Source organism: Lissotriton helveticus, chromosome 5_1 (genome assembly GCF_964261635.1).
Source record: "Lissotriton helveticus chromosome 5_1, aLisHel1.1, whole genome shotgun sequence".
Classification (NCBI taxonomy): Eukaryota; Metazoa; Chordata; class Amphibia; order Caudata; family Salamandridae; genus Lissotriton; species Lissotriton helveticus.
Window position 1 is genome coordinate 325,192,849 of NC_136065.1, and position 23,595 is coordinate 325,216,443.

The 23,595-nt window shown below is 43.9% G+C and overlaps 1 protein-coding gene across 1 annotated transcript in view; it reads left to right on the forward strand.

Moving 5' to 3' along the window:
- The window catches only part of LOC144752460 (taste receptor type 1 member 3-like), a 51,098-nt gene that overhangs the window by 7,718 nt on the left and 19,785 nt on the right, over positions 1-23,595 (forward strand). The window contains exon 5 of the mRNA XM_078640383.1: positions 14,868-15,644. Coding sequence (XP_078496509.1) covers positions 14,868-15,644 — 777 coding nt within the window. The remainder of the gene's footprint in view (positions 1-14,867; positions 15,645-23,595) is intronic.

Genomic DNA, 23,595 nt, shown 5'->3' on the forward strand with positions numbered 1-23,595 from the left:
CTCTCATTTTATTATTGATACCTACTTCAGTTGTGAGCCTCAAAGCAGAAGGAGTTATTCCAATTATTTAATTTGCTTGTGTTCCAATGGTTGCTATTGTAAAAATATGTCACATGATGGTGACAATGCGGACACTGAGGTTTTTTGCCCTTCGTTTATTTCTATTCTCTACGATTGAATCACGTGATCAAGGCCGAAACATGTTGTGAGATGACCGTTTGAATAAAGACTATTGAGAACCTTGGACACCCTGAGTGCTCACCTTTTCATCCTCTTACTGTATATATATATTCTCAACAAGTTTCCCCGATCCTGGGGATGGGCGGAGTCGCAGACACAAACGGTGACCACTCGCTTTCAATTCAGTTTTAGTGTTTATTTACACAATGGCATTGGGGGGTCAAACAGAAAACAACCAACGCGTTTCGACAGTGTCCGCTGTCTTGTTCACGGTCAGTTTCGTGAATGAAGCTCACAGTTTAAAAGGACAAACCAATGTTTGGGTTACACCTCCATATTTCACTGTACCCGCCCCCATATGCTAAGTATTCTGGGATCAGTAGTTTTTAGTACATTCTAATTTTTTATAAACTAAACCACTAATTATATCTGCAATTTCTACTGAATTACAAAATTCATAAAGGGACTTATGTCATAATTAAGTACATTTTCGAAGGCTTATCTATGTCCCCAATATTATGTCTAGAGTGAATACTGATGGAATACCGCCCTCCAGTGGGCTGTTCACCAAGGTGCCTGTAAATGTTAAGAATTAATATCCATACCGCCCTCCAGTGGGCTTGGTTAACAGGCATTTATGTGACAAAAATTTCCTTTATGTGAGCTATTTACAAGGTGAGAAAAAGTGAGGTAGTGAAAAATAAAGGGGACAATTAATTAAAGTGAGTAATTGGTAAACAGGATACTATTGGAAGGTTCAGTAGTTCATAGTTACGGTTTTCATTCTTTTTACAGTTTTTTTACAGTTTTTACAGGTGAATATATAGTTCTTCTGACTGGTTAAGCCCAAAAGGTGTCATGGTTCTGAAGCTCAGAATATGTTTCGACTCTTTTTGTCGAAGAGATTTTTCATGGTGGCCACCCCTTGCTGATAAGTTCATGGTCTCAATGCCCCAAAAGCGGAGTTGTTTCCAGTCCCCATTGTGGCTCAGTTCCATATGCTTGGCAACTGCATTTGCCCTGTCCTTGTTAACAGTGGCCCGAACATGCTCCAATATACGTTTTTTTAACTCGCAGATTGTACTGCCGATGTATCTGAGTTTACATGGACACTCGATCATGTATATTGTATATTTACTGTTGCATGTGATGCATTGTTTGATTTTCCAAGTTTTGTTATTTGGCATGATTATTTCAGTCGTTGGTTTTGCAATTTCACAACACTTGCAGTTGTAGCATTTGACAAAGCCCTTTGTCTGTAGCCATTGCTTCTTTTTTGAGCCTGATTGAAAATGACTGTGGACCAACTGATCCTGAATGTTTCTGGCCCTCCTGTATGTTATTATGGGGTGGGTTCCCATTCTTTTGCCTATCACCGGGTCCAGTTGTAGTAATTTCCAATTTCTTTTCAAAATTTGATTTACTTGTTTGGTTTCACTACTGTAGTCCGTAATGAATCTGATTGGTTCATCCTCAGTAGGTATATGATTTTCTTTCGGCAACAGGCAGTCCGCCCTTGGGGTTTGGTTGGCTCTTTCCCAGCATTTTTTTGTGGATTGCTGATTGTATTGTCTTTTGTGAAAACGTTGTATAGCCATTTTACTCTGTTTTTGCCATTCTTGTTCCTCACTGCATATCCTTCTTAGGCGTAAGAATTCCCCGTAGGTGATACTCGATATGAGTGATTGCTGATGGAAGCTGGTGGCCTCTAATGTAGCGTTGGTTGCAGTGTTTTTTCGGTGAAGGGTCGTTTCAATCCGGTTGTTCCTGATATAAATTTCTGTATCCAGAAAAATTGCTTTGACCTCACTGATGTTGTAGGTGAATTTTATGCCCGGGGTGCTGCTGTTTAGTATTTGGAAATATTGTAGGAATTTTTCCTCACCACCATTCCACACTATGAACAGATCGTCTATAAATCTTTTCCAGACGATAATATGCTGCGTGAATGTTTGAAGGCTCTCGTTCCATGCCATCATTTCCTCCCACCATCCCATTGCGGTACAGGCATAATTCGGGCTAAAGGAAAAGCCCATGGCAGCTCCATTTTTTTGCTTATACAGCATATCTCCGAACATGAAGGTATTGTTGCATAGCAGGTAATGAATCATTTCAAGTAACATCCAATTGTGATGTTGATAATGAATATTCCGTTCATTGAGGACATGTTTGCATGCATTGAGACCCATATCATTATCAATGTTAGTGTACAATGCGATTATATCCATTGTGATCATGATAAAACCCGGTTGCCACTCAATTTGTTCCAGGTTGCACAGGAAATCGGTAGTATCCTTTATGTAGGATTTTAGACCCTTTACATGAGGACTTAGGAAAAAGTCAATGAAGTTCGACAAAGGTTCCAATAACGAGCCATTGGCCGACACAATTGGCCTCCCTGGTGGTTTGGTGGCATTTTTATGGATCTTAGGTAAGAAATAAACAGTAGCTGTTTTGGGAAAGTCAACTGTTAAATATTTTTTCTCGTCCGAATCCAAGAGTTCATCCTTTTCCCATTGGTTTATTTTCCTGTCCAATTCTCTCTTTATCTTGTCAATGGGATTGCTGTTCAATTTCTCGTAATATTGTGGATTATTCAGTTGGTCCATTGCTTCCATAATATATAATTTACGGTCCCATAGGACTATGTTCCCGCCCTTGTCCGCTGTTTTGATTTCAAAGGTTTCATTGTTGCGTAATAAGGCGAGAGCATCCCTTTCATCTTTGGATAAATTGTCTCTGGTCTTATTTTTTAGATTAATTTTGTATAGGTCGTGGATGACTGCCTCCTGAAACATGTCTACTTTATTTCCCGGTGTTAACTGGGGATAGAACTTGGATTTCGCTTTTAGTCCACTAGTTCCTGCTCCCAATTGCGGTAGTGCTGTCTCCAAATTGATTTATTGGCCCTCTTGAGCATTTAGATTAAGTAATGTCAAATAAGCCTCAGACTCCTTAGCCAACAGGGTGGATGTGGGTTTGGGTTGATTTTTTAGTATTTTAGGTCTGTTTTTTCTTTCAGCAAAGAATTTCGCAAGCTTAATTTTTCGGATGTAGAGATAAAGGTCAATTTGTGTTTGCGCTAGATCTATGCGCGCTGTTGGGCAAAAGTTAATTCCCTTCTTGAGTAATGATGTTTCTGCTGCGGAGATTTCCTTTCCAGAAAGGTTAATTATTTGTAGTTCCTCATTTACTTCCCCCTCTTTTGTTTCATTAACCTTGTCTCTGTGCCAATTTTTTCGCTTGTAACCGTTTCGCCTTGTGCCCCTCCTTGTGTGGGTTTTGTGAATCCTGATTGCCACGATCTCCCCCTTCCTCTTGCTCGACCACGTGCATTTCTTTGCGCCTCGCGGTTTTGTTCCCATTTCTGTTGTGATAGGACCAGGCGCATGTCCCCTAAAAAAACCTTTTGTCGAGGATCTAGGTTGGCATCATCCTCACTTAAATCTGCTGATGTCAAAGATGCCATGCTTGACGATGAACTGGCTGTATTTGTTTTGGGGGCTCTGAAGGGGTCATATTTCCGGGCGAACGTAAATATGCGTCCTTGCGCATAATCATTGGCATCCCTCTCAAATTTTGTTTGCTTTCTGATTCTTACTTCCTCCTCGTGTTTTTCTATTTGTTTGTTTAAATCCTCTTTGAATTTTGTCATTTCGGTATTCAGTTTGAGACCATCTAGTTCTTTTTCCAGTGTTCGCAACTGATCCTTTATTTTATCAAGAGCTATATCGATATGTTTTACCAATATCTTTAATAATCCCAAGGAAGAGTTAATTGTGTATTCGCCCCACTCCTGAAGCAATTCATTCGAAACATCCTGCTGGTTTGGCATTATTAAAATTCGTAAGCCACGAGGCACTCTCTCCACTTCCAAATATTTTTGTAAGGAGATTAATTCCCATGATTTGTTAATCTCTTTTTTGTTTAATTTTTCCCAGAGACGTAATTTGTCCTTGATATCGTTTTTTTCGGCTTCTTTATTGCTTTCAGTGGGCTTATTCATGTCATGTTTGTTGAACATGGTTACCATAAGTTCCTTCCGTTTAGCATCCCGTTTGTCCATTTTGCTTCTCTCCTTAGCGTGACCCCCCTGTGCTGGATATGCACTATTTGGCTTTCAAATAGCAATGCGAGACCGTTTGGATTTCGTTTTCTTTGTATCTGTAGATTGCGTCTTGAATTTATGTGGTATTGCCAATTCCCAGGATCGGGTTTGTATGAATTTCGAAGGGATTTTTGGCAGACTATTAATCACAGTTCAAAGAGTTCTGAAATTCCCAAGCAGCCGGCTGGCATATTATTGCGTGTTTCTGTTTGTTAAAGCATTCAACAGAGGCAACCAGATCACGTTTCTATCAGCGTACTCCAGCAGGCAGCCAATCTTACCTTAGAGTCTCCCTCCTTGGTAGGTGAACGCCCGCTTTCTTCCACCGATAGTCCGTTGCTGGCCGATCCACAATAGTTCCAGGTGATTTGCCAGCGAGCACCTCGAGGAGATAACAATTCACACTGCTTGGCTCTCTTCCCCCTCGTTAGGCGCTCTTTCTCCTGGTCGCGTTGCTCCTGCGGTAGAGCCCACCGCTGTAAATTCTCAACAAGTTTCCCCGATCCTGGGGATGGGCGGAGTCGCAGACACAAACGGTGACCACTCGCTTTCAATTCAGTTTTAGTGTTTATTTACACAATGGCATTGGGGGGTCAAACAGAAAACAACCAACGCGTTTCGACAGCGTCCGCTGTCTTGTTCACGGTCAGTTTCGTGAATGAAGCTCACAGTTTAAAAGGACAAACCAATGTTTGGGTTACACCTCCATATTTCACTGTACCCGCCCCCATATGCTAAGTATTCTGGGATCAGTAGTTTTTAGTACATTCTAATTTTTTATAAACTAAACCACTAATTATATCTGCAATTTCTACTGAATTACAAAATTCATAAAGGGACTTATGTCATAATTAAGTACATTTTCGAAGGCTTATCTATGTCCCCAATATTATGTCTAGAGTGAATACTGATGGAATACCGCCCTCCAGTGGGCTGTTCACCAAGGTGCCTGTAAATGTTAAGAATTAATATCCATACCGCCCTCCAGTGGGCTTGGTTAACAGGCATTTATGTGACAAAAATTTCCTTTATGTGAGCTATTTACAAGGTGAGAAAAAGTGAGGTAGTGAAAAATAAAGGGGACAATTAATTAAAATGAGTAATTGGTAAACAGGATACTATTGGAAGGTTCAGTAGTTCATAGTTACGGTTTTCATTCTTTTTACAGTTTTTTTACAGTTTTTACAGGTGAATATATAGTTCTTCTGACTGGTTAAGCCCAAAAGGTGTCATGGTTCTGAAGCTCAGAATATGTTTCGACTCTTTTTGTCGAAGAGATTTTTCATGGTGGCCACCCCTTGCTGATAAGTTCATGGTCTCAATGCCCCAAAAGCGGAGTTGTTTCCAGTCCCCATTGTGGCTCAGTTCCATATGCTTGGCAACTGCATTTGCCCTGTCCTTGTTAACAGTGGCCCGAACATGCTCCAATATACGTTTTTTAACTCGCAGATTGTACTGCCGATGTATCTGAGTTTACATGGACACTCGATCATGTATATTGTATATTTACTGTTGCATGTGATGCATTGTTTGATTTTCCAAGTTTTGTTATTTGGCATGATTATTTCAGTCGTTGGTTTTGCAATTTCACAACACTTGCAGTTGTAGCATTTGACAAAGCCCTTTGTCTGTAGCCATTGCTTCTTTTTTGAGCCTGATTGAAAATGACTGTGGACCAACTGATCCTGAATGTTTCTGGCCCTCCTGTATGTTATTATGGGGTGGGTTCCCATTCTTTTGCCTATCACCGGGTCCAGTTGTAGTAATTTCCAATTTCTTTTCAAAATTTGATTTACTTGTTTGGTTTCACTACTGTAGTCCGTAATGAATCTGATTGGTTCATCCTCAGTAGGTATATGATTTTCTTTCGGCAACAGGCAGTCCGCCCTTGGGGTTTGGTTGGCTCTTTCCCAGCATTTTTTCGTGGATTGCTGATTGTATTGTCTTTTGTGAAAACGTTGTATAGCCATTTTACTCTGTTTTTGCCATTCTTGTTCCTCACTGCATATCCTTCTTAGGCGTAAGAATTCCCCGTAGGGGATACTCGATATGAGTGATTGCTGATGGAAGCTGGTGGCCTCTAATGTAGCGTTGGTTGCAGTGTTTTTTCGGTGAAGGGTCGTTTCAATCCGGTTGTTCCTGATATAAATTTCTGTATCCAGAAAAATTGCTTTGACCTCACTGATGTTGTAGGTGAATTTTATGCCCGGGGTGCTGCTGTTTAGTATTTGGAAATATTGTAGGAATTTTTCCTCACCACCATTCCACACTATGAACAGATCGTCTATAAATCTTTTCCAGACGATATTATGCTGCGTGAATGTTTGAAGGCTCTCGTTCCATGCCATCATTTCCTCCCACCATCCCATTGCGGTACAGGCATAATTCGGGCTAAAGGAAAAGCCCATGGCAGCTCCATTTTTTTGCTTATACAGCATATCTCCGAACATGAAGGTATTGTTGCATAGCAGGTAATGAATCATTTCAAGTAACATGCAATTGTGATGTTGATAATGAATATTCCGTTCATTGAGGACATGTTTGCATGCATTGAGACCCATATCATTATCAATGTTAGTGTACAATGCGATTATATCCATTGTGATCATGATAAAACCCGGTTGCCACTCAATTTGTTCCAGGTTGCACAGGAAATCGGTAGTATCCTTTATGTAGGATTTTAGACCCTTTACATGAGGACTTAGGAAAAAGTCAATGAAGTTCGACAAAGGTTCCAATAACGAGCCATTGGCCGACACAATTGGCCTCCCTGGTGGTTTGGTGGCATTTTTATGGATCTTAGGTAAGAAATAAACAGTAGCTGTTTTGGGAAAGTCAACTGTTAAATATTTTTTCTCGTCCGAATCCAAGAGTTCATCCTTTTCCCATTGGTTTATTTTCCTGTCCAATTCTCTCTTTATCTTGTCAATGGGATTGCTGTTCAATTTCTCGTAATATTGTGGATTATTCAGTTGGTCCATTGCTTCCATAATATATAATTTACGGTCCCATAGGACTATGTTCCCGCCCTTGTCCGCTGTTTTGATTTCAAAGGTTTCATTGTTGCGTAATAAGGCGAGAGCATCCCTTTCATCTTTGGATAAATTGTCTCTGGTCTTATTTTTTAGATTAATTTTGTATAGGTCGTGGATGACTGCCTCCTGAAACATGTCTACTTTATTTCCCGGTGTTAACTGGGGATAGAACTTGGATTTCGCTTTTAGTCCACTAGTTCCTGCTCCCAATTGCGGTAGTGCTGTCTCCAAATTGATTTCTTGGCCCTCTTGAGCATTTAGATTAAGTAATGTCAAATAAGCCTCAGACTCCTTAGCCAACAGGGTGGATGTGGGTTTGGGTTGATTTTTTAGTATTTTAGGTCTGTTTTTTCTTTCAGCAAAGAATTTCGCAAGCTTAATTTTTCGGATGTAGAGATAAAGGTCAATTCGTGTTTGCGCTAGATCTATGCGCGCTGTTGGGCAAAAGTTAATTCCCTTCTTGAGTAATGATGTTTCTGCTGCGGAGATTTCCTTTCCAGAAAGGTTAATTATTTGTAGTTCCTCATTTACTTCCCCCTCTTTTGTTTCACCGAAAAAACACTGCAACCAACGCTACATTAGAGGCCACCAGCTTCCATCAGCAATCACTCATATCGAGTATCCCCTACGGGGAATTCTTACGCCTAAGAAGGATATGCAGTGAGGAACAAGAATGGCAAAAACAGAGTAAAATGGCTATACAACGTTTTCACAAAAGACAATACAATCAGCAATCCACGAAAAAATGCTGGGAAAGAGCCAACCAAACCCCAAGGGCGGACTGCCTGTTGCCGAAAGAAAATCATATACCTACTGAGGATGAACCAATCAGATTCATTACGGACTACAGGGGGGAAAACATGGCGGCAGTCGGCTGACTGCAGCGAGTGCTCCGCTCCGTCTCGCCCGCAGATGCCTGTTAGAGACTTTTCACCTGACTCGTTTATTTAAACTACATGCTACTTTTTCGCGGCTGGACGCGGCTGGACGGGTAATACCCCCCTTTCTGCTTAATGTGCCGAGTTTACTTGATCTCCGGCAGCAGCGTCCGGCAAGGATGCAGCAGGCTCGGAGACGCTAGCGCCTGCAAGGGAGAACGCGGAGGAGAACGCGGAAGTGTCCGAGGAGAAGGAAACACCCACTCTCTGTGCGGGCTGCGGGCTTCATGCAGGCTGCTCCCGACAGCAAATGTGAGCCTACAGCCTAGGAACACCAGCGGAGATAAACCTGGAAGAATCGGCTCTTTTGCGTGTGGATTTCTCTCGACTCTAAGGCTTCAGCCCTGGGCTCTTGCCGCTTTAGGGTTGAGGAAAGTAAAACGGCTCCAGTGTTTACTCGGCGGGGGAAGCATTAGACACCTATATGGGGCCTCTCATGTGTGCAATCTGAAAATCGGGTTTACCGCTCAAGGAGACGAGGTATATGGTGATTACTCTCCCCTGCACGTGAGTATTACGCCTGTTGTTGCACTAGAAAGGGGGTTTTCGGGGACTTGCGTGACGTCCAAAGTAAGTTCTGTGTGCGTTTTGAGCGCAATAAGGCGGGCAGATAGCAAAGCACGCAGTATTCCTTTCTGCCATAACTTGGCACACATGAGTGCTTCAGACTCTGTTAGGAAGTTAAGGGGCAAGAGTGTACCAAGAAATATAGCGGGAGTTAGTGCGTCTCAAAAAAAGAAAGCAAAGAGTGCACTACAAGCTATTGAGGAGGAGGGAGACAACAAAGTCTCTAAACCGGAAAATAGTCCACAAGTAGATCGCGAAGTCTCTTCATACCTCTCGGTTGAGGTGAAAGCTAAAAGGGGAAGAAAACGCGCTAAAGCAAAAGCAAACCCGGCTACTGCTCTCCCCCCTAGAGTCACCCCCTCATTGCGCTCATATTTTAAAGCGATCCCTCAAATTCTGAGCTTAAGTAAAGAACAAGTCCTAGCATTGACTTTTTCCTAAGTCCTCATGTAAAGGGTCTAAAATCCTACATAAAGGATACTACCGATTTCCTGTGCAACCTGGAACAAATTGAGTGGCAACCGGGTTTTATCATGATCACAATGGATATAATCGCATTGTACACTAACATTGAAAATGATATGGGTCTCAATGCATGCAAACATGTCCTCAATGAACGGAATATTCATTATCAACATCACAATTGCATGTTACTTGAAATGATTCATTACCTGCTATGCAACAATACCTTCATGTTCGGAGATATGCTGTATAAGCAAAAAAATGGAGCTGCCATGGGCTTTTCCTTTAGCCCGAATTATGCCTGTACCGCAATGGGATGGTGGGAGGAAATGATGGCATGGAACGAGAGCCTTCAAACATTCACGCAGCATATTATCGTCTGGAAAAGATTTATAGACGATCTGTTCATAGTGTGGAATGGTGGTGAGGAAAAATTCCTACAATATTTCCAAATACTAAACAGCAGCACCCCGGGCATAAAATTCACCTACAACATCAGTGAGGTCAAAGCAATTTTTCTGGATACAGAAATTTATATCAGGAACAACCGGATTGAAACGACCCTTCACCGAAAAAACACTGCAACCAACGCTACATTAGAAGCCACCAGCTTCCATCAGCAATCACTCATATCGAGTATCCCCTACGGGGAATTCTTACGCCTAAGAAGGATATGCAGTGAGGAACAAGAATGGCAAAAACAGAGTAAAATGGCTATACAACGTTTTCACAAAAGACAATACAATCAGCAATCCACAAAAAAATGCTGGGAAAGAGCCAACCAAACCCCAAGGGCGGACTGCCTGTTGCCGAAAGAAAATCATATACCTACTGAGGATGAACCAATCAGATTCATTACGGACTACAGTAGTGAAACCAAACAAGTAAATCAAATTTTGAAAAGAAATTGGAAATTACTACAACTGGACCCGGTGATAGGCAAAAGAATGGGAACCCACCCCATAATAACATACAGGAGGGCCAGAAACATTCAGGATCAGTTGGTCCACAGTCATTTTCAATCAGGCTCAAAAAAGAAGCAATGGCTACAGACAAAGGGCTTTGTCAAATGCTACAACTGCAAGTGTTGTGAAATTGCAAAACCAACGACTGAAATAATCATGCCAAATAACAAAACTTGGAAAATCAAACAATGCATCACATGCAACAGTAAATATACAATATACATGATCGAGTGTCCATGTAAACTCAGATACATCGGCAGTACAATCTGCGAGTTAAAAAAACGTATATTGGAGCATGTTCGGGCCACTGTTAACAAGGACAGGGCAAATGCAGTTGCCAAGCATATGGAACTGAGCCACAATGGGGACTGGAAACAACTCCGCTTTTGGGGCATTGAGACCATGAACTTATCAGCAAGGGGTGGCCACCATGAAAAATCTCTTCGACAAAAAGAGTCGAAACATATTCTGAGCTTCAGAACCATGACACCTTTTGGGCTTAACCAGTCAGAAGAACTATATATTCACCTGTAAAAACTGTAAAAAAACTGTAAAAAGAATGAAAACCGTAACTATGAACTACTGAACCTTCCAATAGTATCCTGTTTACCAATTACTCAATTTAATTAATTGTCCCCTTTATTTTTCACTACCTCACTTTTTCTCACCTTGTAAATAGCTCACATAAAGGAAATTTTTGTCACATAAATGCCTGTTAACCAAGCCCACTGGAGGGCGGTATGGATATTAATTCTTAACATTTACAGGCACCTTGGTGAACAGCCCACTGGAGGGCGGTATTCCATCAGTATTCACTCTAGACATAATATTGGGGACATAGATAAGCCTTCGAAAATGTACTTAATTATGACATAAGTCCCTTTATGAATTTTGTAATTCAGTAGAAATTGCAGATATAATTAGTGGTTTAGTTTATAAAAAATTAGAATGTACTAAAAACTACTGATCCCAGAATACTTAGCATATGGGGGCGGGTACAGTGAAATATGGAGGTGTAACCCAAACATTGGTTTGTCCTTTTAAACTGTGAGCTTCATTCACGAAACTGACCGTGAACAAGACAGCGGACGCTGTCGAAACGCGTTGGTTGTTTTCTGTTTGACCCCCCAATGCCATTGTGTAAATAAACACTAAAACTGAATTGAAAGCGAGTGGTCACCGTTTGTGTCTGCGACTCCGCCCATCCCCAGGATCGGGGAAACTTGTTGAGAATTTACAGCGGTGGGCTCTACCGCAGGAGCAACGCGACCAGGAGAAAGAGCGCCTAACGAGGGGGAAGAGAGCCAAGCAGTGTGAATATATATATATATATATATATGCAAAAAATAAGCAGAGAACTCTGGGTAGTTCCCAAATTTAGATGGAAAGCAGCTCCTGTATAGATATCCATACCACACTAGCGACACTCTCAATCTGCTTGCCTCAATTGCCTATTTTTCCAGAAAAGTTTTTAAGCATAAGATTACCACAGTGCCATCCATGCCGAGCTAGAAAGGGACAAAGTATTTTGTCATTTCGGCAGCAAAGTCTTTAAGCGTTGGATTAGCACATTGCCATCCATGCCAAGCAGTAAAATTACAAAAGCCTTTTAAAACTCCAGGAACAGTATTACAGCTTTGGATTGGTTAAATACCATCCAAGCAAAACTGGAATTAATAAAAGCAACCCCAACGTGTTTCACTATCATTATAGCTCTTCAGAGATGTTTAGCTTTGTCCAGACACAAGGAAGCCCCTAGTATAGGTCAAAACAATACCCTTTTAGGCTTAGACTGCTGCATAAATTATGCAAAAAGAAACAGAGAACTCTGTGTTTTTCCCAAGTTTAGGTGGAGAGCAGCTCCTGTATAGAGCACCCTACAACACCAGCTACACTCTGAATCTGATCACCTCAAATGTCTGTTTTTCCAGTAAAGTACATATATGTTGATTTGATATTTTTTTCAAGTTGAAATAATTTAATTATTTACACATTATTTCCAGTTGGATGTTATATTAACGTATTACCTCCATTATTTTCTTTCAGTGTGTGTGTAGTAACTGTGAGTATCCTTGTGTGATACTAGACTTGCTCAAGGGCTGGACTGGAGTACATTTACTACTATTTTGACATCTTTAGGGCAGCAGTAACTTTAGATGTGTACTTTGTGAATAGCAATGGTCTTTCTATTTTGTAGGTGTGTATTTGTATTATCATGTCCCTCCCTAAACTCCTCCTTTATTCTCTCAAAACCCCCCTTATCTATCCCTAAACCTCTTCGATTTAGTAGAATATATTTCCCATTTTCTCACCACTCACCATGTCTCCATCACATGTACAACTAAGTAGTAAACTTACATAGAAAATATAAGAAAGCTGGAGGAAGAGATTTCGATTACAAGTTTGTGAATTGCATTTTTCTAGTAAGTAGAGCTACTGAAGTATTACTTTACATACTATAAAAAGCAGTTTGCGAATCAGGTCCTTGGTGAATTTCCAAGTCAACCTTGATGTCCTCAGTAGAAGGAAGAGCCCTAGGAGCAAAGTATTAACTATTGTCATTAACTTTATTATTCTTTTTTATAAATTGTAGAGTTGCTATTCAGAATTTGTCTTATGAAATTACTTCATTCTGTTGAAGTTTAAAACAAAATCACGAATATTTTCGATTTATTAAACATTAAAGAACATATTTAATGCTGACAGATGGAATACTCTGTCAAAACATGGTGGATGATCCTTCCACTGTATCACAAGTACCATAGACCATAATGCACTTGCAATATGGTGGACAGGACATGTGTTACATTTGTGACCGAGTGTCCTGTCCCCCAAACTTTAAATAAGGCCCTAGGTATTGAATTGTTTTTTAAACCAAAATAATTCATGGTGAGCTTTTATGTACATAGTTCTGTAGGGGTGGAGAGTGGAATACAGTAGTAAAAGGAATGCAATTACATCTTCTTCCTCTGGTGTCCATCAGGGAGATGAACGATATGTAAGAACTAAGAGTACAGCTAAAAGAGATGCAAAACAAATATACAAGCTTAGGCTTATGATGTTTAATAACCGTTAAGGGAGAACATTGTTATCATTTGAGCATTTCTTCAGAGATAATTTAAAAATTCTTGGAAAGAAAATTTGCTGCAGAAAACGGATCTCTTCCTTCACGGGAACAGATAATAGGTAGATGAGACCAAACTGTGAAAAAGTAAGTCTTTCAAAATACTGTGAAAAAATAACCACTATTAAGAAGGAAAATGGCCACCTCAATTACTTTTATTAGCTCTCAGTGGATGCTCCATAATTGTTCATCCTGAAGTAGGCCTATATTTTAACATTTCTGAAAAATGCGGCTAACCTTTGTGGCAGTTATTTGCCTAAAGAAATAGAGAGACTGCACAGTCTACAAAAGCAAATCCCCAAGCTAATGCTATGTAGTATTAGACTTGTGCAAAACAATAACATTTCAGCAACATAATCACATTTTATTTATCACTATAAACTATCATACAGTCGGGATAAATACTACAATAAAAATATACCAATAGACACATCTCATGCAATAGTAAAATATTAAAAGCTTTCGTCATAATCTCATTGTGAAAAGAAACTTGTGCAAAGCAGTGAATGTCAATCAAGGCACAGCAGGAGTCATAAAGAAGTAAATGTTCACTAGTTTGTGGGTAAATCCTTGGGACTGGCCAGTGTATTGTAGGGATTAAGAAATGATGGTATTAACAGCATTACCATGGATAAAAACACCTACACTGGTTCACTTTTAAAGGTTGATGATTAAGGGCCTGATTTAGTTCTTGGCGGTTGGAATACTCCATCACAAACGTGGGGGATATCCCGTTGGCCGTAGTACAAGTGTCATGGGATATAATGCATTTGTAATACGGCAGACGGGATATCGTCACATTAGCGATGGAGTATCCTATCCGCCAAGATCTAAATCAGGCCCAAATCTTTTGACATTGGGATTCTGCATAGGCTTTTCACCTATTAATCAGATGAACTTATTTGAACAGATCTGGTTATACAAACACTAGTACTGAAGTTCAGGTGTACTGCACTGGATTAAAAACAACTTACATTGGGGATTAAAATCAATGGTGAAAGCTGTGCACTGCCACGTACCTTAGAAAATAAACATTTATAGTCATCAGCTACACACCACATACCTCACCCACCTCCCTCACCCATCTCAACTGAAATTGTTCAGCATCGGTCACCACTCGGGCTCCTTTATTCTGGGAATAAATCTGTGTGATCACACTGATGACAAGTCCTAGAGAAAGAAAAATGCATCTGTACATGATTAGCAATCACCTCTGCTTCTGCTGTGACATTCTACTGAGGTGTCACTTGGATACCCTGAAGATCGATAGTGGACTTTCTTCAACATCTGCACATGCATGGCTTTTGGGGTCAACTGATATTAAATACAAATTGTTGACATGTCAACTTTGTTCCCTGAACTGACAGGATTCCTTGCTTACTGAACTGAAGAATGGAGTGGATTACTTCATATAAAATGGTTTGTAAATCATATAAATATATTTCGAAAGTGACAAAAATGTATACTTTTTGTTTGTCTACCTCACAGGTTAGCTATTCAGCATCCAATGAAATCCTAAGTGACAGGGCTCGCTTCCCTTCCTTCTTCCGCACCATACCCAGTGATAAAAGCCAAGTGTATGCCATTGTGCAACTTGTGAACCACTTTCGATGGAACTGGGTTGCAGCACTGGGCACAGATGATGAGTATGGCCGCAAAGGCATAGAGAGCTTAACAGAGATGGTGTTGACCACGGACGTTTGCATAGCTTACCAAGCCTTCCTCCCTGTACGCTTGTCAAAAACTGAGAGCCATCAGAGACTGTCAATGATTGTGGATGGACTGCTGCACTCCCGCGTCAATGTCACAGTCGTCTTTGCAAGTGAAACTCATCTTGCTCCATTGATAGAGGCACTGATTGAGAGAAGCGTCACTGAGAAGGTCTGGATCGCCAGTGCAGACTGGTCTACGGCAGCATCTATTGCCAGTATCACCAACATTTCCAGTTTGGGCAATGTGATTGGTTTTGCATTTAAAAGTGGGAAAATCGATGGTTTTGAGGAATATGTGGAACATACTCTTGCAGACCGAGATTCAGAAGTATCTGACGCAAGCCTGTCTGGGGCTACTGATGCACAAAGGTGCTCAGAATGTGACAGCCTCACTTTAACCAACATATCTATCTTCTTAGACAGCAATCTTTTTCGAAAGACATTCAGCACCTACACTGCTGTGTACACCATCGCTTATGCCTTGCACAGGCTCCTTCATTGCAAAACCAACAGCCTCCACTGTGACAAGGAGGCCCAGATCTACCCATGGCAAGTAAGTGAAACTGTCTGAAATCTAGTCCTGCTTGCTGCCACTGGTAATTGTTAATTTTTCCCAACTTTGGTGCCATGCAAATCCAGGAGGTTCTGAGCTGGGCTGTAGTACACATAAGGGACTCTGGGTGCCTGTCAACACACCTAGCTCTAAAACATACATGTTCCTGTAATATGCAAGTCATGTTTCTTTCAGAATACTGGGTCTAGGCATGTTTATCAGCACTTTCAATGCAAAGAACCCACAAACACGGTACTTAAACAACCAGATTCACTAGAATTACAATGAGTTAAAATGGTCAACACAGAATTGGGGTGCTATGTCAGATGAGTAAATAGCTGAAAAAAAGAAATAAAATTGGTATAGCACTTCAATCTTCATAAGCTTACGGTGGGCAACGTGTTAATGAGACTTGTGTAGTGGGCAGACAAAACGCAAGCACACTAATGATAGCATTCAACCATTCTCAAGGGTCTCTGTTAAAGTTATTTTCTTCAAAAATGCCAGATGACCTAGAAACAAATTTACTATAGTTTTGGATGGCCTTTCTGTGTGACACTAAAACCCAGGGAATAAAAGTCACTAACTAACAAAGTAACAATAGAAATTAATACATTGAGATACAATGAGGTCTTTGTTAAGTGTCCAAAATTGGAAAATCCATACATATATTGAATTTTAAACAAGCACATCAATAAAGTGGGTGAACAAACAAAACAGAGGTTACAAAACTTCCAGGCTCAGGCATTTCTCTATGTGACTACCATGAAGGCATAAATGGTCATGTCACAAATATAGTGAAGTATCTATGCTCAAAGGAACAATTATGTACATACAGTTCAAGTCATGGTACTGTGGTCGATGACGTTTTAATCCTCTTAGAGGATGAAGGGATCATCATCAGGACATAAGAGATTATACCCGAGACAAAAATGCCTGTGGAAACCATCACTATGGTTCAAAGGTGTCTGTGTCGGCACCAGGCTGCACAAAGTGTGCCAGAGCATGGAAAGAGCAAAATGTAACCATTTTGGTGAATATATGGTGCGGTAATGGTCTCTCCAGTTTTTGGAACGCAGCACAGCAACATTGCTACCGTAAATTGTGTGAACTCTTAGTACATCTGTTCTTAAGTAGGGCTTTAAAAAAAAAAGTTAATTTGATTTAATGCGATTTTTTATAGCGTGAATCCGAAGGTGTCAGAGCGCTTTACAAAAGAACCAGTTGCGTTACATAAGGATTTTGGATTACAAGAGTTGCATAAGAGATATAAACAGAAAAAAATTGCAAATGTACAAGTTGTAAAGTTACTCAAGGAAGAGATACAAACAGATAAACTCTAAAATCACATAGGAATGGTAGTAAGTACAATTGTCTTCTACATATACTAGTGGTTAGAGTTATATATACAAGTGGAGTAAAAGGAGAAAAAAATTGCAAATGTACAAGTTGTAAAGTCACTCAAGGAAGAAATACAAACAGAACTCTAAAATCACATAGGAGTGGTAGTAAGTACAATTATCTACTACATATACTAGTAGTTAGAGTTTTATATATATATATATATTTCTGTAGTAGGGGATCTCTGTGTATAGTCATAATCTAGTGAATAGTCCCGCCCATGTGCGTGGACCCCGGAGCAATCAAAAATAATCTCTTACAGTGTCAAAAAATGCAGAAATGCATAGACACTTAAGAGAGAATTTAAAGACAGATAATGCAGCCAAAAAGGCTACACTGTCCAGTACTTCAACTAGAAATTCCACCATAAAATCCACAAAACAGCAAAGCCTGTACAGATTTCCCTTGCTTAACAGCAAAATCCCTCAGAAATGATAGAGAGAAGAACCTGGACAGACAAGCCCCATAGGCTGCCATTATGTGGCTTAAATAGGATACTGTGCCTTTAAGGAACCTTCCAGAACCTTCTCCCAGTATCCCAGAATGCATAGCGGGTCCAACTTAGTTTCAGTTCTTTTTTCCGGCTCCTGCAATCAGGACCCTGGAGCATTGAGCTCTCCCTTTTCAAGGGTTTTGTTGGTGTTTTTTCACTAAATTCGATTTTTGTGCTTTTAAAGTACTTTGGTGACTTTCTTCTTGGGTTTCTGCACTCTTTTGCTGTCCATAATGCCTGCATTATTTGACAAATGCCCGGAGTGCTCCAGGAAGAAGGCCAAATCAGACCCCCATGAGGTCTGTATCATCTGCCTTCCCTCTTCCCACATCCCTGAGGATTGTGTGATCTGTAGAGGCTTCTCTGGAAGGACCCTGAAGGACAGGAGAAAAATCAGACTTCAGGGACTGTAAGAAAGAAGATTGAAGGCTCGAGGTGGGTCAGGAGGGGCTCCTTCTGCCCATGCTGAGGCCTCTGGGGGGCTCCCCAGGGGCAGGAAGTCCAGCTCTCGTCCAATATCTCCGTCTGGGTCAGTTGCTATGACCACGACGTCGAGAGGAAGGTCCACGGCCAGTTCCCGGTCTCCCCAGGGCTCTGGGTTGAGAAAACGTCGCCCGTCGACGTCGAGGGATGTTTACAGGCCGCCGTCGAAGCCGGTGTCGATTTCCTCGTCGTCGACGTCGGCGTCGAGTGGACGACATCGGAGGACCCGGCGTCGGCGCTCGCCGTCGAGGCGACACCGCCGTTCGCTGTCGAAGTCATCGGCGTCGAGGGGATCCTCGTCGTCAGGGTCGCCGTCGAGACGGGAGAGGTCTCCGGCGCCGAAGAAGTCGACGTCGAGACGGTCTAAGAGATCGACGTCGAGACGGTCTAAGAGGTCGACGTCGAGACGTTCAAAGAGGTCGAGGTCGCCGTCGAGGCGCCATCGCCCGTCGTCGAGATTTCGAGGTTCATCCATCTGGTCGGGGTCGACGTCGAGGCATAGACACCGGTCGACGTCGAGGAGTGTGGAACGGTCGACGCCGAAGGGCCGATCGCCGTCGAAGGGCTCGCGTTCGATGACTGGGCACCGGTCTTCGGCGTCAGGAGGTCGTAAGGACAGGCCCAGGACTGTGGGGGGCTCCCCACAGTCTGGACATGGTGATGGCTCGCCGGGAACGGCGTATTCCGTGGTGTATACCCCGAAGAAGCCTACTCCGCCTCCTTTGCCTAGGGGTCCGCCTCCGAGGGCTCCGACCCCTCCCCCGTTGCCTCCCCTACCGGCTCCGAAGGTCCCGGTTCCGGTTACGCCTCCTCCACCGGTTCCGCCGAGATCGGTGTCGATGCCCAAGTACCCGACACCCCCGAAGAAGACTCCTAAGTCGAAGGTTCTTCCGAAGCCTAAGGCGTCTGAACCGGGGAGGCCTACGGACAGGCCCAGACCCAAGAGATCTAGGTCTCGCTCGGGTAGACGAGACAGATCTAGGAGTGGACGCAGGTCTTCATCGAGATCCAGGCATCGCCATAGGAGGCATAGGTCCCGGTCCCGTTCTGCCTCGGGGACCCGTTCCTACTCGCCAACGTTATCTGATTCACCGGAGACTAGGGTGTCCCCAATAGATGACATTGGCACGTTTCAGGAGGTTCTCCTGCGTGGGGCGGCGAAGTTGGGGATCAAGGTTACAGCTCCTACGCCTTCAACTTCTGTGATCTTTGAGACATTACATAAGAAACACCTGTCTCGCCCCCTACTACCTTTGGTGCCGGGGCTCCTTGAGCCTGCTGAACAGCTCTTCCTAACACCGGCGGTGGTGAAGTCTGCGCCTTCCAGGCTCATCAAGAAATACAGAGCTCCAGAGTCGGACCCAGCTTTCTTGAGAAAGGACCCGACACCGGATACGGTGATCGTGACAGCGGCTCGGAAGCTCCATGCCACCTCCCCTGCATCCACTGTGCCTCCTGATAAGGAGAGCCGCTGGATTGCCTCTGCTGGACGGAAGGAGTGTGGGACGTCCTCCACAACGATGAAGGCCGCCAGTGACTCGGCTCTGTTGGGACGATATGACCGTTCACTGTGGGACTCGATGGAGCAGTTTGCGGACCTCGTTCCTCGCGACCGCAGAGAGGACTTCATGGAGATCGTCCAGGAGGGGATGCTGGTCTCTAACCAGGCCATCAGTGCCGCGGCAGATATCTCCCTGCTGTCCGCGCATGGATACTGCCACGGTATAAACCAGAGACGCCATGTTTAGCTCAGGTTGACGTCGCTTAAGCCTGAAGCGCAACAACGTGTGGCGAATCTGCCGTTTTCCGGAGATACCCTCTTCGGGAAACACGCGGATGATGAAATGGCCAGGATGAAGACCGAGGCGGAGACCCTGACGGCGGTGGGCTTGGAGAAGCCCAAGGAAAAGAAACCCTACCGCCAGTTCCAACGGCGGTTCGGGTCGCAGGGTCGTGGAAGGGGTCAGTCTTCTGGACAACATCAGCAGTAGCAACAACAGCAGCCATACAGAAGACCCTTCCAGAAGCGTCAGAGGGGTAGAGGTGCTCAGCAGTCCTCTACCGCGACCAAGGGCCCGGCCGGGTCTCGACCCTGAGCGGTTACTTCCCCCTCGTCCGTTACCCGCTCCGGTGGGGGGAAGTGTTCAATTTTTTCTGGCAGAGTGGAGAAAAATTACTCAGGACAAGTGGGTGCTGAATATTGTTTGCAATGGATACAGTCTTCGGTTCATCAGCCCTCCTCCATCGATCCCTCCGGTCAGCTCGCAGTACCAGCTGCGCGAGCTCCAGGCGGAGGCAGACATCCTGCTGAGGAAAAGGGCGATATAGGACGTACCTCTGTCTCAAAGAGGAAGAGGTCTTTACTCTCGGTTCTTTCTCATCCGCAAGAAGGACAAGAACGAGTTCAGGCCCATTCTGGACTTGCGACAGGCAAACAAGTGGATTCGCAGAGAAAAGTTTCGCATGCTGTCGTTGCATCAGATCTATCCTCAGTTGCAACGAGGAGACTGGATGTGTGCCATAGATCTACAGGATGCATACTTCCATGTGCCAATTGCATGCAAACACAGGAAGTTTCTGCGCTTTCAGGTCGGCACCAATCACTATCAGTACACGGTGCTTCCCTTCGGGCTGAAGTCTGCGCCCAGGACATTCTCGAAATGCATGGCAGTAGTGGCGGCACATCTGAGGAAGAACAAGGTGTTTGTCTACCCGTACCTGGACGATTGGTTGATCAAGGCCTCCTCCTTCTCGGACGCTCAAGCGCACTTCCAGAAGACGTGCGTTCTCTTGAACAAGCTGGGGTTGCACATCAACATGTCCAAGTCTGTCCCGACTCCGGTCCAGTGTATCCAGTACTTGGGAGCCTCCATCAATACGCTGTCAGCAAGCGTGTCTCCTTCGGAAGAGCGACGTTTATCACTCCTTCGGAAGGCTCAGGCTCTCATGTCCGCTCCATCCACGACAGTGAGGACGGTGTCTTCTCTGCTGGGATCGATGGCCTCGTGTATCTTCCTGACGCCACATGCGCGGCTGCACATGAGACCGCTGCAGGAGTGTTTGGAGGATCAGTGGGACCAGAGGAGAGGATCCTGGGACGACAAGATACGACTGTCTCTACATGCTCTTCAGTCTCTGAAGTGGTGGTGCTCGAAGGAGAATCTTCTCAGAGGGGTTCCCTTCCAAAAGGACATTCCCACACAGACCATCGTGACGGATGCGTCTCTCCAAGGCTGGGGAGCGCACTCCGGAGACCTGCAGATTCAAGGGATGTGGTCCCAGACGGAGTCCACGTACCACATCAATTTCCTGGAACTCAGAGCTGTTCACTTGGCACTGAAGGCTTTTCATCCGTCCTTTCAGACCGACTCGCTGCTTGTTCAGACGGACAACACGACAACGATGTATTACCTCAACAAGCAGGGGGGCTCAAGATCACGCACTCTGTCGCAGGAGGCGCAGGCGATCTGGCACTGGCTTCTGGCTCGAGGACTGTTGATAACGGCTACCCATCTGCCAGGTGTGCAGAATGTTCAGGCAGACGAACTGAGCAGACTCATTCAGGAAAACCACGAATGGGTCATAAACGACGAAGTTCTAAGAGACGTCTTCGCAAGGTGGGGAACTCCAGACGTCGATCTGTTCGCCACCGCCGAAAACAGCAAATGCCGAGGCTTCGCCTCCAGGTACTACCAGCCGGGGACGCTGGGGAACGCGTTATGGATCAACTGGTCGAACAGCTTTCTGTACGCTTTTCCACCAATTCCCCTGATTCCGGCGGTTCTCATCAAGCTGTCCCACTCCAGGGCGAGAATGATTCTGATTGCCCCGGAATGGCCCAGACAGTGGTGGTTCACGGACCTGCTTCACCGGTCTCTCCTTCCTCACATGAAGCTGCCGTGCAGGCCGGACCTTCTCACGAAGTTCGGGGGGCGGATGGTGCACCCCAACCTCTCGTCTTTGAGTTTGGCGGCATGGCTCCTGAAATAGTGCAATATGGCCATCTGAATCTCCCAGAGGATTGTATGGACATACTGAAGGAGGCTAAGCGACCTTCCACTAGGACTTCTTATGCTTACAAGTGGAAGAGGTTTTGCATCTGGTGCAAGTCTAAGAACTATGACCCTACGACATGCAAGGAAGATGTCATCCTTCCGTATCTGTTGCATCTGGCGCAGTCGGGCCTTAATGTTCATTCCATTAAGGTTCATCTGGCTGCTTTGACTGCCTACAGGGAAAGGCCCTTCACAGACTTCCTTTTTCCAGATCCCTGTGATCAAAGATGTTTTGGAAGGCTTGAAGAAAGTATTCCCTCCTGTCAGGCTTCCTTCGCCTTCGTGGGACCTGAATGTGGTGCTGTCCAGATTGATGAAGGAGCCTTTTGAACCCATTCATAAGGCTTCGTTGCAGCACCTGTCCTGGAAGGCGGCGTTCCTCGTGGCCATTACATCGGCCCGCAGGGTGAGTGAGATTCAGGCATTGTGTTGCCAGGAACCTTATACTGTATTTCATGCTGCTAAGGTTGTTATGCGTACTCACCCTAAGTTTCTTCCCAAGGTTGTTTCTGATTTTCATATCAACCAGACTATCACTTTACCTACGTTCTTTCAGAATCCTTCGTCTCCAGCGGAAAGGTCTTTACATTCCCTGGATGTGAGGAGGGTGCTGAAGTTTTATCTTGATAAGACTAAAGATATTCGTAGGTCAGACCAATTGTTCATCAATTATGGCTCAGTCAGGACTGGTCTTGCTACCTCTAAACAGTCCATCTCGAGGTGGATTGTGTCCTGCATACAATTGTGTTACTGCAAAGCTAATAAGACCTTGGGGGGTAAACCTAAGGCTCATTCCACCAGAGGCAAAGCTGCCACGACAGCTATGCTTCGTAATGTTCCCTTCGCAGAGATCTGCAAGGCGGCCACTTGGAAGTCGGTCCATACCTTTGCTAAGCATTACTGCATGGACACTGATGCCAGGGCAGACGCTCAGGTTGGGCAGGCTGCTCTGCGGAATCTGTTCGCACAATAGTGGCGTAATTTTCTCTTCTCCACCGCCGCTTGGTGTGGGGATGGGCTTGCCATTCTATTCACTAGATTATGACTATACACAGAGATCCCCTACTACAGAAGGAGTAGTTTCTGTCCTGTAACTCCAGTTCTGTAGTAGGGGTATCTCTGTTATAGTCATTAGCGCCCTCCCGCCTCCCCGGTGGAGAGTTATTCATGTACATAATGCTACAGGTCTGGCGTTTTTTACGCCTTCAAAAAGAACTGAAACTAAGTTGGACCTGCTATGCATTCTGGGATACTGGGAGAAGGTTCTGGAAGGTTCCTTAAAGGCACAGTATCCTATTTAAGCCACATAATGGCAGCCTATGGGGCTTGTCTGTCCAGTTTCTTCTCTCTATCATTTCTGAGGGATTTTGCTGTTAAGCAAGGGAAATCTGTACAGGCTTTGCTGTTTTGTGGATTTTATGGTGGAATTTCTAGTTGAAGTACTGGACAGTGTAGCCTTTTTGGCTGCATTATCTGTCTTTAAATTCTCCCTTAAGTGTCTATGCATTTCTGCATTTTT